Source organism: Carcharhinus amblyrhynchos, chromosome 21 (assembly GCF_965287045.1).
Source record: "Carcharhinus amblyrhynchos chromosome 21, sCarAmb.v2.hapA, whole genome shotgun sequence".
NCBI classification, from domain to species: Eukaryota; Metazoa; Chordata; class Chondrichthyes; order Carcharhiniformes; family Carcharhinidae; genus Carcharhinus; species Carcharhinus amblyrhynchos.
In genome coordinates, this window is record NC_137344.1 from 658953 (window position 1) to 674386 (window position 15434).

General features: G+C 44.8%; 1 protein-coding gene across 1 annotated transcript in view; it reads left to right on the forward strand.

The window, feature by feature from the left end:
* ube2o (ubiquitin-conjugating enzyme E2O) overlaps nt 1-9680 on the forward strand; it is a 192987-nt gene extending 183307 nt beyond the window's left edge. The window contains exon 18 of the mRNA XM_080209242.1: nt 8443-9680. Within this exon, the coding sequence (XP_080065368.1) occupies nt 8443-9155 (713 nt within the window). The 3' untranslated portion in view covers nt 9156-9680. The remainder of the gene's footprint in view (nt 1-8442) is intronic.
* Nucleotides 9681-15434: the final 5754 nt, after the last annotated feature.

A 15434-nucleotide genomic window follows, 5' to 3' on the forward strand; every position in this document is an offset into this window, starting at 1 on the left:
TTTACCAGGGAACAAGATGCTGCACAGTTCATGGTGAAAGAAGAGTTACTTTAGTCACAAGGAGGGTTGAAAATTGGTAAGAGGAGGTATTGGATAGCAGCTGGAGTACTGTGTGCAGTTTTGGTCGCCGTACTTACGCAAGGATATTTTGGCCTTGGAGGGAGTGCAGAGGAGGTTTACTAGGCTGATACCGGAGTTGAGGGGGTTGAGCTATGAGGAGAGGCTGAATAAACTAGGCTTGTACTCGTTAGAGTTTAGAAGAATGAGGGGAGATCTCATTGAGACATATAAGATGATGAATGGGATGGATAGGATAGAGGTCGAGAGACTCTTCCTGCTCAGAAAGGACAGTAGGACTAGGGGGCACAGCCTCAAGATAAAGGGGGGGCGGTTTAGAACGGAGTTGAGGAGGAACTTCTTCACTCAAAGGGTGGTGAATCTCTGGAATTCTCTGCCCGTTGAAGTGGTGGAGGCTACCTCGCTAAATATTTTTAAGACACGGGTTGATGGGTTTTTGATAAGCGAGGGGATTAAGGGTTATGGGGAGAGGGCGGGAATGTGGAACTGAGCCACGACAGATCAGCCATGATCTTATTGAATGGCGGGGCAGGCTCGAAGGGCTAGATGGCCTACTCCTGCTCCTATTTCTTATGTTCTTATAGCCTGCCTGCACTTGAATCGTTAAGGATCAAATGGGATACATCCAAGAATACTGAGGGAAGTGAAAGTGGAAACTGCAGAGGCACTGGCCATTATTGTCTAATTTTCCTTAGACTTGCGTGGTGCCAGAGGATTGAAATTTGTAAATGCTGATATCCTTGTTGAAACAGTGTAAAGATAAACCCTGTCACTACAGGCCAGTCAGTTTAACCACTGATGAGGAAACTTTTGGAAATGATAATGCCGGGCAATGTTTCTGGTCATTAGAGCAAATGCGGCTTAATCCAGAAAAAACAAAGACAGATTTGTTGAAGGCAAATTATTTATTAACTTGGAGTTTTTTGAGGAGGTGACTGGGTTGATGAGGGCAAACACAGTAAGAAGTCTCACAACACTAGGTTAAAGTCCAACAGGGTTATTTGGTAGTAAACACCACTAGCTTTCGGAACGCTGCTCCTTCGTCAGGTGAATGGAGAGTTCTGATTGCAAACAAGGCATATAAAAGCACACACAGTTTACAGAATACTGATTAGAATGCGAGTCTTTGCAGCTAATCTGCTATTCAAGCCTTAAAGCTGCAGACAGTGTGAGTGGAGACATCTCTTTAAGCTGTGCTTATTGCTGTGTGCTGTCCCCAGACAGGACAGGACAGTGAGATGTTGCAAGTTCAGGCAAGTCATGTGGGTTACAGATAGTGTGACATGAACCCAAGATCCCGGTTGAGGCCGTCCTCGTGTGCGGAGCTTGGCTATCAGTTTCTGCTCAGCTCCTGCGCTATTGTATGTCGTGAAGGCCGCCTTGGAGAACGGTTACCCGAAGATCAGATGCCGAATGCCCATGACTGCTGAAGTGTTTGCCAACAGGAAGAAACAGTCTTGCCTGGTGATTGTCAAGCGGTGTTCATTCATCCATTGTCATAGCGTCTGCATGGTCTCGCCAATGTACTATTGCAGTGTATCAGGTAGACGACGTTGGCCGAGTTGCAAGAGTATGTGCCGTGTACCTGGCTTGAACAAAACTCCTTCGACCAATGCTATACGCTAGATACATCGATGACATTTTGGACTCATGGTGAACAATCACTGAAATAACTATATGATGACATCAACAAGTTCCATCCCACTATCAGACCCACCATAGCCAATTCTCCGGAAGCGATTGCATTCTTGGACACACACATCTCCATTAAGGACGGTCGCCTCAGCACCTCACTATCGCAAGCCCACAGATAACCTCATGATGCTCCACTTCTCCAGCTTCCACCCTAAACATGTTAAAGAAGCCATCCCCTATAGAACATAGAACATTACAGCGCAGAACAGGCCCTTCGGCCCACGATGTTGCGCCGACCAGTTACAAAAACAATGACCCACTAGCCTATACCAATCCCTTTTCGTCCATAAACCTATCCAGAGATCTCTTAAACGCCCCCAAACTAGACGCATTTACAACTGCAGCAGGCAGGGCATTCCAATCCCTCACCACCCGCTGGGTAAAGAACCTACCCCTGACATCCGTCCTGTAGCTACCCCCCCTCAATTTAAAGCCATGCCCCCTCGTGCTAGCTTTCTCCATCCGAGGAAAAAGGCTATCACTATCCACCCTATCTAAACCTCTAATCATCTTATATGTTTCAATAAGATCCCCTCTTAGCCGCCGCCTTTCCAACGAAAACAACCCTAAATCCCTCAGTCTCTCCTCATAGGACCTCCCCACCATACCAGGCAACATCCTAGTAAACCTCCTCTGCACCCTCTCCAACGCCTCCACATCCTTCTTGTAATGCGGGGACCAGAACTGCACACAGTACTCCAAGTGCGGCCGCACTAGAGTAGTGTACAGTTGCAACATGACGCTGCGACTCCTAAATTCAATCCCCCTACCAATAAACGCCAAGACACCGTACGCCTTCTTAACAACCTTATCTACTTGATTCCCAACTTTCAGGGATCTATGTACACATACACCTAGATCCCTCTGTTCATCCACACTATTCAAAGTCCTCCCGTTAGCCCTATACTCGACACATCTGTTGCTCCTACCAAAGTGAATTACCTCACACTTCTCCGCATTAAATTCCATCCGCCACCTCTCGGCCCAGCTCTGCAACCTATCTAAGTCTCCCTGCAGACTATGACACCCTTCGTCACAATCTACCACACCTCCAACTTTGGTGTCATCAGCAAACCTTCTGTAAACACAGAAGGACAAACCTTCTGTAAACACAGGATCTGCTCAGATGAGGAGGATCGCAATAGACACCTCCAGACGCTGAAAGACGCCCTCATAAGAACAGGATATGGCACTCGACTCATCGATTGACAGTTCCAACGTGCCACAGCAAAAAACTGCACCAACCTCCTCAGAAGACAAACACGGTAGACAGAGTACCCTTCGTCATCCAGTACTTCCCTGGAGCAGAGAAGCTACAATATCTTCTCTGGAGTCTTCAACATGTCATTGATGAAGATGAAATCCCCCCACACCCCCTCTTCTTGCCTTCAAACAACAGCACAACCTCAAACAGACCATTGTTCGCAGCAAACTACCCAGCCTTCAGGAGAACAGTAACCACAACATCACAAAGCCTGCCACAGCAACCTCTGCAAGACATGCCGGATCATCGACACAGGTGCCATCATCTCACGTGAGAACACCATCCACCAGGTACATAACATATACTCTTGCAACTCGGTCAACATTGTCTACCTGGTACGCTGCAGGAAAGGATGTCCCGAGGCATGGTACATTTGGGAAACCATGCAGACGCTATGACAATGGATGAGTGAACACCACTCAACAGTTACCAGACAAGATCTTTGGGTAGACGTTCTCCAAGGCAGCCTTCACGACATATGACAGTTCAGAGTCACTGAGCAAAAACTGATAGCACACGTGAGGGCGGCCTCAATCGGAATCTTGGGTTCATGTCATACTATCTGTAACCCCCATGACTTGCCTGAACTTGCAACATCTCACTGTCCTGTCTGGAGACAATACGCATCCCTTTAACCTGTGCTTAATGCTATCTCCACTCACGTCTGCACCTTTAAGACCTGAATAGCAGATTAGCTGCAAAGCCTCGCATTCTAATCAGTATTCTGTAAACTGTGTGTGCCTTTATATGCCCTCTTTCCAATCAGAACTCTCCATTCACCTGACGAAGAAACAGCGTTCCGAAAGCTAGTGGCGCTTACTACCAAATAAACCTGTTGGACTTCAACCTGGTGTTGTGAGACTTCTTACTGTGTTTACTCCAGTCCAACACTGAAATCTCCACATCTTGCTGAGGGCAGTGCAGTTGATGTGATGCTCGTAGACTACTAAAAGGCGTCACAAAAACCTGCGCAACAGATCTCCGAGCAAAGTTAGAGCTCAAGGAGTAAAAGGCACAGTAGCAGCATGATGAGTGATAAGTACAGCATAGTGGCTAATGGATGTTTTTCAGACTGGAGGAAAGTTTATAGTGGTGTTCCCCAGGCATTGGTGTTGTGACCCTCACTTTCCTTTATATATTAATGATCTAGACAATGATGTACAGGACATGATCTTGAAATTTGTGAATAAAAAACTTGGAAGTATTGTGAAGTCAGAGGAAGGTGGTATAGAACTTCAAAAGAGCGTAGACATATCAGGCAGATGAGTGGAAGGTGAAATTCAATTTGTAGAAATGTGGATTGGTTTATTTTGGTGGGAAGCATATGAAGAGATAATATTAAATGGTACCATCCTAAAGGTAGGGAGATGTAAGGGATTTTTTTTTTATCCAGAGGGTGGTGACGGTCTGAAATGTGCTGCCTGGGAACGTGATTGGGGATTGCCTCACATACTTTAAAAAGTACCTGGAATAGCACTTGGCACGTCATGACATTCAGGGCTATGGGCCAAGTGCCGGCAGATGAGATTAGGTGGGAGTTCAGGTGTTTCTACTGTGTTGGTGCAGTCTTGATGGGCCAAAAGGCCTCTTTTGTGCTGTATGATTTCTAGTGCAGGAGCAGAGGGATCTAGGTTTGTACGTATATAAACCATCAAAGGTGGCAGGACAGTTTGAGAGTGCAGTTAATAAAGTAGACCGCATCATAGACTTCATAGGGACATGTTGTTCGTCCGTCATTGTCGATGAGGACCTCGACACTAGTCATTTTGAGGCTTGTTGCGGTGTGTCCAAAGATGACTGATCAGGCCAATTCGGGCACGGAATGTCCTGGCACATTTGGGCAGACTTGTGTAGGCAATGTAGTTGTTGTGCTGGTGGCCCTGGACTTACGCAGCTCACGCTTAAGTTGTGCTTCAGCATTGCACCTGGCTTTGTAAGCTTGACAGCCCTTGTGGATAAGGCAGCGCCAGGTAGGGCTGTTTTGTGCCAGCGTTTCCCAGGTGGTTATGTCTGTGTCTAGCAACTTCGAGTGTGTCTTTGTAATGTTCCTTCTGCCCTCCATGCGAGCGTCTTCCAGCAGAGAGTTCCCCAAAAAAGAGCTGCTTGGGTATGCACTCGGCATATGGATGACATGACCTGCCCACTGGGTCTGTGCTGTCATCAGCAGTGTGTAGACTGATGGTAGACGTTCTCTAGAGAGAACTTCAGTGCCTGGTACTTTGTAGGGGCATAGACTACAAAGCAAGACGGTTATGCTGAATTGGTACTGAACATTGGATTAGTTCCAACTGGAATATTGCATCCAGTTCTGGGTGCCACACTTTAGGAAGGATGTGAATGCATTACAGCAAGAACAGAAAAGATTCATGAGAACGGTCCCAAGGATTAAGAACTTCAACTACATAGATTCATTGGAAGAGTTGGGATTATTCTCCTCGGAGAAGAGAAGGTTGAAAGGACATTTGATCAAGGTATTCAAAATCAAAAAGGGTCAGGACAAAGTAGATAGTGAGAAACTTGCCATTGCTGGAAGGATTGAGAACAAGAAGATATAGGTTTAAAGTGATTAGCAAAAGAAGCAAAGATAGTATGAGGAAAATCCTTTGCATGCAACCAGTAGTTAGGATCTGGAACGCAGTGTTTGAGGATGTGGTGGAGACAGGTTCAATTGAGGCTTTCTGCAGGAAATTAGACTGTGATGTGAAGAGGAAGAAAGTGCCGGGTTACAGGGAGAAGGCACGGGTGTGTCAGTAAGTATATTCCTCCTATGGAGAAGTGGCTCAGTCAGGATGGACCAGTAGGTCTCCTGAGCTGTAACAGTTCTGTGATCCGCATTCCATTGCAGACTTTTTTCATCTTTCTTGCAATCTCCTTTCCCAGCCTGCATTGTCAGCAATTTGGATATATGATTCTTGATGTGCATTTTAAATAGCTGATGCACAAACACTAATCCTAAAAATTACTCATTTCTGATTCCGTCTATTAACCTAACTTCATTCCATGCTAATATTGCCCTTAACATTGTGCATCAATCTTGTGTGACATCTAATTGACTGCCTTCTGAAAACCCAAATAAACTAAATTTATTGGTTAATCCCTTATGCACCCTGCCAATGACATCTGAAAACAAAAAGCATTAGCTTTGTCGATTTGATTTCTCCCCCTCAAAAATATTAACACACTTGAATTGGTTTGTGATTTCCAAGTACCCAAGTATAATGTCTGTAATGGATTTTAGCTTTTTTCCTATCGGCTGGCAAATAATTCCCTGTTTTTTCTCTCCCCATCTTGAATAATTGCGTTTGTTTGCTATCTTCCAATACATGGTGATTCGTCCAGAATTGAAGGCATTCTGAACGATTCAAGAGGTGTACAAAATTGAGGGGAAGTGATAGAGTGGACAGGATGAAATTGTTTCCCTTGGTGGAGAACTCCAGAACCAGGGAACATAGATTGATGACATGAACAATTTTTCTTGCAGAAGGTGATGGGTGTCTGAAATTCGCTGCCTGAGTTGGTGATGGAGGCAGAGACCCTAAACTCTTTTAAAAAGTACCTGAATCTGCACCTTAGGTGCTCTGCGCTAGAGGACTATGGGCCAGGTGCAGGAAGGTGAAATTAGAAAGAGCACCTGGGTGTCTTTGGTTCAGCATGGACAAGATTGGATTAGAAATTAAATGAAATTAAGAATCTACTGATGATGAAGCCATTGTCGGAAAAACTTGTCTAGTTCATTAATGTCCTTTACAGAAGGAAATCTGATATCTTTACCTGGTCAGGCCTACACTAAACTCAAAACTGAGCATCCATGAGGCACTGTGGGGCATCAGCAACATCAGATTTTACTCAGCCACAATCTGGAACCTCGGCCCTGCAAATCCCCCAATCTACCATCACCACCAAGCCAGGATATCAACCCTGGTTCAGTGAAGAGTGCTGACGGCATGCCAGGAGCAGCACCAGGCACACTTAAACAATGAAGTGAATGATGTGTCAAGCTGCAACACAGAACTACTGGGGCGGCACAGTGGCAGAATGGTGAGCACTGCTGCTTCAGTGCCAGGGACCTGGGTTCAGTTCCAGTCTCTGATGCCCATGGAGTTTGCACATTCTTCCCATGTCTGCATGTGTTTCCTCAGTGTTCCAGTTTCTTCTGATAGTCCAAAGATGTATAGGTTAGTTGGATTGGCCATGCTAAGTTGCACCTTAGTGTCCCAGTCTGTATAGGTTAGGGGTATTAGGCCATGACAAATTGTCCCTTAGTGAAACAGGATGTGTAGGTTTAAGGGGATTTGGCCTGGCAAATCTGGGGGAAGCCAAATGGCCTCCCGCTCCTGTTTTCTATGTTTCCGTGTCAGGCTGTTGCTTGACTAGTCTGAGACAGCTTTCCCAATTTTGTTAGTAGGGAGGATTTTGCAGCATCGACAGGGCTGGGTTTGCCGTTATCATTTCCCATGCTTGGGTCGATGCCAGGTGGTCCACCTTCCATTTGTAGCGGTTGAATACAACAGTGTCTCACTTGGCCGTTTCAGAATTGACCACATTGCTGTGGGCCTGTAGTCACATGTAGGCCAGACCAGATAAGGATGGCAGATTTCCTTCCCTAAAGGATAGGTGGGTGGATGAAATTGTGATATCAATGATTAATGATTTCATTGAAAGGCAAAACAGCTCGGAGTTGGATAGTCTGTTTCTGTAACTGTCTTACCACAATGAGTATAAGGGATTATCTCCCTGTTTTTAAAGAACTGTTATATATGTAAATGTGAAGGGAGATATTGATATTAAATGACACCTGATGCTGTACCTCTTGGGTTTGAATTGCATCATGACAGTGGAACTTGAATTCAATAAATCTGGAATATAAAATGTTAGTTTCATGGTCATCATTATTGAGACTATTATGGATTGTTGTTAAAAACCTGTCTGGGTCACTAAGGGTCTTCAGTGAAGGAAATCTGCCATCCTTACCCTGGTGTGGCCTACGTGTAACTCCAGAGCCACAGCGATGCAGTTGACTTTTAACTGCCCTCTGAAATGGCCGAGTGAGACACTGAGTTCAAGGAAATTAGGGATGGGCAGAAAATGTTGACCATGCCAGCAACATCCACATCTCTGGAAAGAATACGGATAAAAGCTTTTGGAGCAGAAATTGAGGTGGATCAACTACATAACCAAGATGTAAACTGTCTATTTCTGCCACAGAACTTGAGAAATATATTGATAAAGATCAGTCATTTTTTTTCTGCTGTTAATTCTGCTGAATGTTTCATAAGTTGATGTTAGAAACTTAAATACTTCATCGAATAACACATTATAAATGTATAAATGTGGATCATCTTTTATTGTTTGGATTTTCTTTTCACTGTCTGAATTTAATCCTGAATACTCACTGATTTTTACAGGACTGATCCTGGTAAATGAGCCTTATTACAATGAAGCTGGTTTCGACAGTGATCGTGGCCTTCAGGAGGGCTATGAGAACAGTCGCTGTTACAACGAGATGGCTCTTATAAAACTGGTGCAATCTATGACTCAGCTCATTCAGAAACCTGTGGAAATATTTGAACAAGAAATAAAAGAGCATTTCTACGCGAATGGGTGGCGACTTGTGTACAGAATGGAGTCTTGGCTGGAAATTAATGAAATGATCCAAAGAAGTATTGAACTTAACAATAGTGCTGAAGATGAACCTATTCAGATCTCCACTGATGCAGCAGACAGTCAGGCAGAGTCTCTCTTGGTTGCTGAATCTGTTCAGGCCACTAAAGAGCTTGGAGTGAATTCTGAAGATCATGTGAGCAATGTGTCGCAGAAGTTGTTAGCAGAAGCTGGTTCAGAAGAAAATATCTGCCTCGAGACTGATTCTAGTGAACTACTGGCTGAAACCTGTTCTCTAACTTTGGAGCAGAAAGGATCATCGCAAGCTATTGTCAAGCCGAAAAGAAGGCGAAAGAGCTATAGGAGCTTTCTCCCTGAGAAGCGTGGTTACCCTGACATAGGCTTCCCATTGTTTCCCCTCTCCAAAGGGTTTGTAAAAAGCATCTGTGGCTGCCTCCAGCAGTATAAGGCAACCTTAATTGAGTCTGGAATTCCAGAGCGGAGAGAGGAGAGATGAACACTGCATCTATCCTACAGGTTTACAAAGTTTTCTAGACTTTTGATAATTGTGTAATATTAAAGCAAAAGGATCATGAGCAAATCAAGGCTGCTAGCTTTTTGTATTTGGAGTGGAGTAAGATGAATGAAAATCATGTGAGGTGGAGAGAAGTCCCAGCCTGAGCATTTTAAAGCATGATACATATGATAAACTGCATCCCTGGCCTTAGAATGGCTGCAAACTGACGCCATGAGAGATGTAAAAAATTACATGAATAAATGTTCCTTCCAATAACATTAAACCTAAATTTGTAGCTTGAGATGTATACAGTATTTAATCCAAATTTAAATGTCTACAGCTGTGGGCTTGAATTAAGTTCTGAATGCTTGGTTGCTTCCTATTCGTATAGAGTTTGTTCCTGTGAGTGCTTTTTAAAGATTTATTTTCAGTTGCCTTATACGAGTGTAATATAAGACTTTACGATTAAATTGGCCTTAAAGATTTCACTGGACAAGGATTTCCACATCTTGCTTCATTTTTATTGACTACTTACAGATTACAAGCAACAGTACTGCTCAGTAATATGAAAATAAAGTGTGTGAAGTATGTGGAAACAGCATATAGTTGACCATATTGGCAAGACACACTGCAAATAAAATAATCAACTCTTGTAAAATGTAACACACACTGTTCATTGAAGCTAAATATATTGTTTGGAGTTGTAAAGTCCCCAACATTGCTGTTTTGAGCTACATACAAACTAGAAGCAAAAGTTTCCTCATGAGCCTCTCTAGCCTACTCTACCATTCAATAAGATCATAAAGGTCAATCTACCTCTGCCTTAAAAAACATTCAGTTACTCTGCTTCCACCAGCACCTGAGGCAGAGTGTTCCAATGTCTCACGACCCTTAGAGAAAAAATTCTCCTCACCTCTGTCCAGCAAGAGTGATCCCTAATTTCAAAACTCTGCTGTCTAGCTCTGGATTCATCCACAAGAGAATGTCCACCTTGTCAAGACCATTCAGGCTTCTAGCCCTATTATACCTGTGTGGCCAGTGAGTAGTATCTAGGTGAGTACAAAGCTACTTTTTGTATTCTAAGGGGAGATGGTGGCAATGTCACTGGGGTAGCAATTCAAAAGGCAAAAGCTCTGGGGCGGGGGGATTGAATTCAAGTATTCTAAAATGGCCTACCAAGCCACTCAGTTGTTTTTACCAGCCTGCAAAGAGGAAGTAAACCACACAGACCAACTTTGCATTGACCCAGGCACTGGAAATCTCCTAACAGCTAGGTGCTTGCGCAAAAATTGGGAGAGCTGTCCCACAGATGAATCGAGCAACGGCCTGACGTAGCCATTATCTCAGAATCGTAGCTGTCAGATCGTGTCTCTGACAACACCATGAGCTATGTCCTGTCCCACAGGCAGGAAGGTCATGGAACAGTGTAGAAGTGAATAGTCTCATTAGCGATAGACAACATAGTTTTGTTTGAGGGAAGTCGTGCCTCTCAAATTTGATTTTTTTTTTGAGGAGGTGACAAAAATGATTGACGAGGAAAGGGCTGTGGATGTTGTCTACGTGGACTTTAGTAAAGCATTTGATAATGGCTGTGTACTGGGACCTCTGCTGTTTGTGTGATATATATATATAAATGATTTGGAAGATGATGTTGCTGCTCTGATTAGTAAGTTTGCGGAAGACGCAAAGATTGCTGGAGTTGCGGATTATGATGAACATCGTCAGAGAATACAGCAGGATATAGATAGGCTGGAAAATTGGGTGGAGAAAGGCAGATGGAATTTAATCCAGGTAAATCATAGAACCCTACAGCGCAGAAAGAGGCCCAAACACAAACCAACCCAGGCCTTACCCCCATATCTCTCCATATTATACCTACTAATCCCTCGAACCTACGCATCCCTGCATACTAAGGGCCAATTTCTTAGCATGGCCAATCAGCCTAACTCGCACATCTTTGGACGGTGGGAGGAAACTGGAGTGCCCGGAGGAAACCCACGCAGACACAAGGGGAATGTGCAAACTCCACAGAGACAGTGACCCGAGCCAGGAATCGAACCCAGGTCCCTGGAGCTGTGAAGCAGCAGTGCTAACCACTGTGCCACCGTGCTGCCTGTAAATGCAAAGTGATGCATTTTGAACATAGTACAGGCCCTTGGCCCTCGATGTTATGCCAAGCTTTGTCTGAAACCAAGATCAAGCTATCCCACTCCCTGTCATTCTGGTGTGTTCCACGTGTCTATCCAATAACAGCTTGAAAGTTCCTAAAGTGTCTGACTCCACTATCTCAGCAGGCAGTGTATTCCACACCCCAACCACACTGAGTGAAGAATCTACCTCCGACATCCCTCCTATATCTCCCGCTATGAACCTTATAGTTATGCCCCCTAGTAGCAGCTACATCCACCCAAGGAAATAGTCTCTGAATGCCCACTCTATCTATCCCTCTCATCATCTTATAAACCTCTAAGTCACCTCTCCTCCTCCTCCTCCTCTGCTCTAAAGAGAAAAATCCCAGCTCCCTCAACCTCTCCTCATAAGACCTACCCTCCAAACCAGGCAGCTTTCTGGTAAATCTCTGCACTCTCTCCAATGCTTCCATATCCTCCTTATAGTGAGGTGACCAGAACTGCGCACACTATTCCAAATGTGGTCTCACCAAGGTCCTGCGTAGTTGCAGCATAACCCCACGGCTCTTAAACTCAAACCCCCGTTAATAAATCCTAACACACTATAGGCTTTCTTCACGACTCTATCCACTTGAGTGGCAACCTTCAGAGATCTGTGGATATGAACTCCAAGATCTCTCTGTTCCTCCACATTCCTCAGAACCCTGCCGTTTACCCTGTAATCCGCATTCAAGTTTGTCCTAACAAAATGAATCACCTCGCACTTATCAGGGTTAAACTCCATCTGCCACTTTTCAGCCCAGCTCTGCATCCTATCAATGTCTCTTTGCAGCCTACAAGAGCCCTCCACCTCATCCACTACCCCACCAAACTTGGTATCATCAGCAGATCTACTTCAGCCCCCTCCTCCAAGTCACTGATAAAAATCACAAATAGCAGAGGACCCAGCACTGATCCCTGTGGTACACCACTGGTAACTGGTCTCCAGTTTGAAAATTTTCCATCCACCACCACCCTCTGTCTTCTATGATACAGCCAATTACTTATCTATCAGCCAAATTTCCCTCTATCCCACACCTCCTTACTTTCTTCATGAGTCTACCGTGGGGGACCTTATCAACCGCCTTACTAAAATCCATGTATACAACATCAACTGCCCTACCTTCATCTACACGCTTAGTTACCTCAAAGAATTCAGTCAAGTTTGTGAGGCAAGACTTAACCTTTACAAATCGGTGCTGACTATCCCAGATTAAGTTGCATCCTTCCAAATGGTCATAAATCCTATCCCTCAGGACCTTTTCTATTAACTTACCGACCACTGAAGTAAGACAAACAGGCCTATAATTACCAGGGTCATTTCTATTTGTTCTTGAACAGAGGAACAAAATTCGCCACTCTCCAGTCCTCTGGCACAGTTCACGTGCGCAGTGAGGACCTAAAGATCAAAGCCAAAGGTTCTGCAATCTCATCCCTTCCCTCCCAAAGAACGTAGAACATTACAGCGCAGAACAGGCCCTTCGGCCCACGATGTTGCGCCGACCAGTTAAAAAACAATGACCCACTAACCTAAACCAATCCCTTTTCGTCCATAAACCTATCCACGGATCTCTTAAACGCCCCCAAACTAGGAGCATTTACAACCGCAGCAGGCAGGGCATTCCAATCCCTCACCACCCTCTGGGTAAAGAACCTACCCCTGACATCCGTCCTATAACTACCCCCCCTTAATTTAAAGCCATGCCCCCTCGTGCTAGCTTTCTCCATCCGAGGAAAAAGGCTATCACTGTCCACCCTATCTAAACCTCTAATCATCTTATATGTTTCGATAAGGTCCCCTCTTAGCCGCCTTCTTTCCAGCGAAAACAACCCCAAATCCCTCAGTCTCTCCTCATAGGACCTCCCCTCCATACCAGGCAACATCCTGGTAAACCCCCTCTGCACCCTCTCCAAAGCCTCCACATCCTTCCTGTAATGTGGGGACCAGAACTGCACACAGTACTCCAAGTGCGGCCACACCAGAGTTGTGTACAGTTGCAACATGACGCTGCGACTCCTAAATTCAATCCCCCTACCAATAAACGCCAAGACACCGTATGCCTTCTTAACAACCCTATCTACTTGATTCCCAACTTTCAGGGATCTATGTACACATACACCTAGATCCCTCTGTTCATCCACACTATTCAAAGTCCTCCCGTTAGCCCTATACTCGACACATCTGTTATTCCTACCAAAGTGAATTACCTCACACTTCTCCGCATTAAACTCCATCCGCCACCTCTCGGCCCAGCTCTGCAACCTATCCAAGTCTTCCTGCAAACTATGACACCCTTCCTCACAATCTACCACACCTCCGACTTTGGTGTCATCAGCAAATTTACTAATCCACCCAACTATACCCTCATCCAGATCATTAATAAAAATTACAAACAGCAGTGGCCCCAAAACAGATCCCTGAGGCACACCACTCGTAACCGAACTCCATGACGAATACTTACCATCAACCACCACCCTCTGTCTCCTATCTGCTAGCCAATTCCTGATCCAATTTCCTAGATTACCCTCAATCCCATACATCTGCATTTTCTGCAGAAGCCTACCATGGTGAACCTTATCAAACGCCTTACTAAAATCCATATATACCACGTCAACTGCCTTACCCCCATCCACCTCTTTGGTCACTTTTTCAAAAAACTCAATAAGGTTAGTAAGGCACGACCTACCCGCTACAAAACCATGCTGACTATCTCCAATCAATTCATCACTCTCCAAATAACTATAAATCCTATCCCTAATAATTTTTTCTAAAACCTTGCCCACAACAGAAGTGAGACTCACCGGTCTGTAATTCCTGGGGAAGTCTCTGTTCCCCTTCTTAAACAATGGGACAACATTCGCTAACCTCCAATCTTCTGGTACTATACCAGAGGCCAACGACGACCTGAAGATCAGAGCCAGAGGCTTTGCAATCACTTCTCTTGCCTCCCAGAGAATCCTAGGGTAAATCCCATCCGGACCAGGGGACTTACCTATCTTCAATCCCTCAAGAATATCCAGCACATCCTCCTTATCAACTGTAATACTGTCTATTCTACTCCCCTGCAACCCAGTGTCCTCCTCAGCTATATTCTTGTCCCCCTGCGTGAACACCGAAGAGAAATATTGGTTCAATGCCTCTCCAATCTCTTCTGGGTTCCACACATAACTTCCCTCTGCTGTCTATAACTGGCCCTAATCTTGCCCTAACCAACCTTCTGTTCTTGACATACCTACAGAACGCCTTAGGATTCTCCTTAATCCTATCAGCCAAAGTCTTCTCATGTCCTCTTTTAGCCCTTCTTAACTCACTCTTCAACTCCCTCCTAGCCAATCTGAAGTTTTGTAGTGCACTACCCGAGCCCTCAAGTCTCATCTGAACATAAGCCTCCTTTTTCTTTTTAACCAACAAATCAACTTTTTTAGTGCACCACGGTTCCCTAGCCCTACCAATTCCTCCTTGCCTGACAGGGACATACCTGTCACAGACTCGCAGTAGCTGCTCCTTGAAAAAACTCCACATTTTGGACGTTCCCAGTCCCTGTAATCTCCTAGTCCAACCTATGCTTCCTAATTCTCTCCTAATGGCCTCATAATTACCCTTCCCCCAGCTAAAACTACTGGCCTGAGGTTCATGCCTATCCCTTTCCATCACTAAGGTGAACGTAACCGAATTGTGGTCACTATCAGCAAAATGCACCCCAACTTCCAAGTCTAGCACCTGGTCTGGCTCATTTCCCAGCACCAAATCCAATATAGCCTCACCTCTAGTTGGCTTATCTACATACTGACTCAAAAAACCCTCCTGCACGCTTTGTACAAAAACTGACCCCTCTAACGAGCTAGAGCTATAGCAATTCCAATCAATATTAGTAAAGTTAAAGTCCCCCATAACAATTCCCCTATTACTTTCACTCCTAACCAGGATCGTCTCTGCAATCCTTTCCTCAACCTCTCTAGAACTTTTAGGAGGTCTATAAAAGACTCCCAACAGGGTGACCTCTCCTCTCCTATTTCTAATCTCAGCCCATACTACCTCAACAGACAAGTCCTCATCAAACTTCCTCTCTGACACTGTGATACAGTCCTTGACCAATAATGCTACCCCACC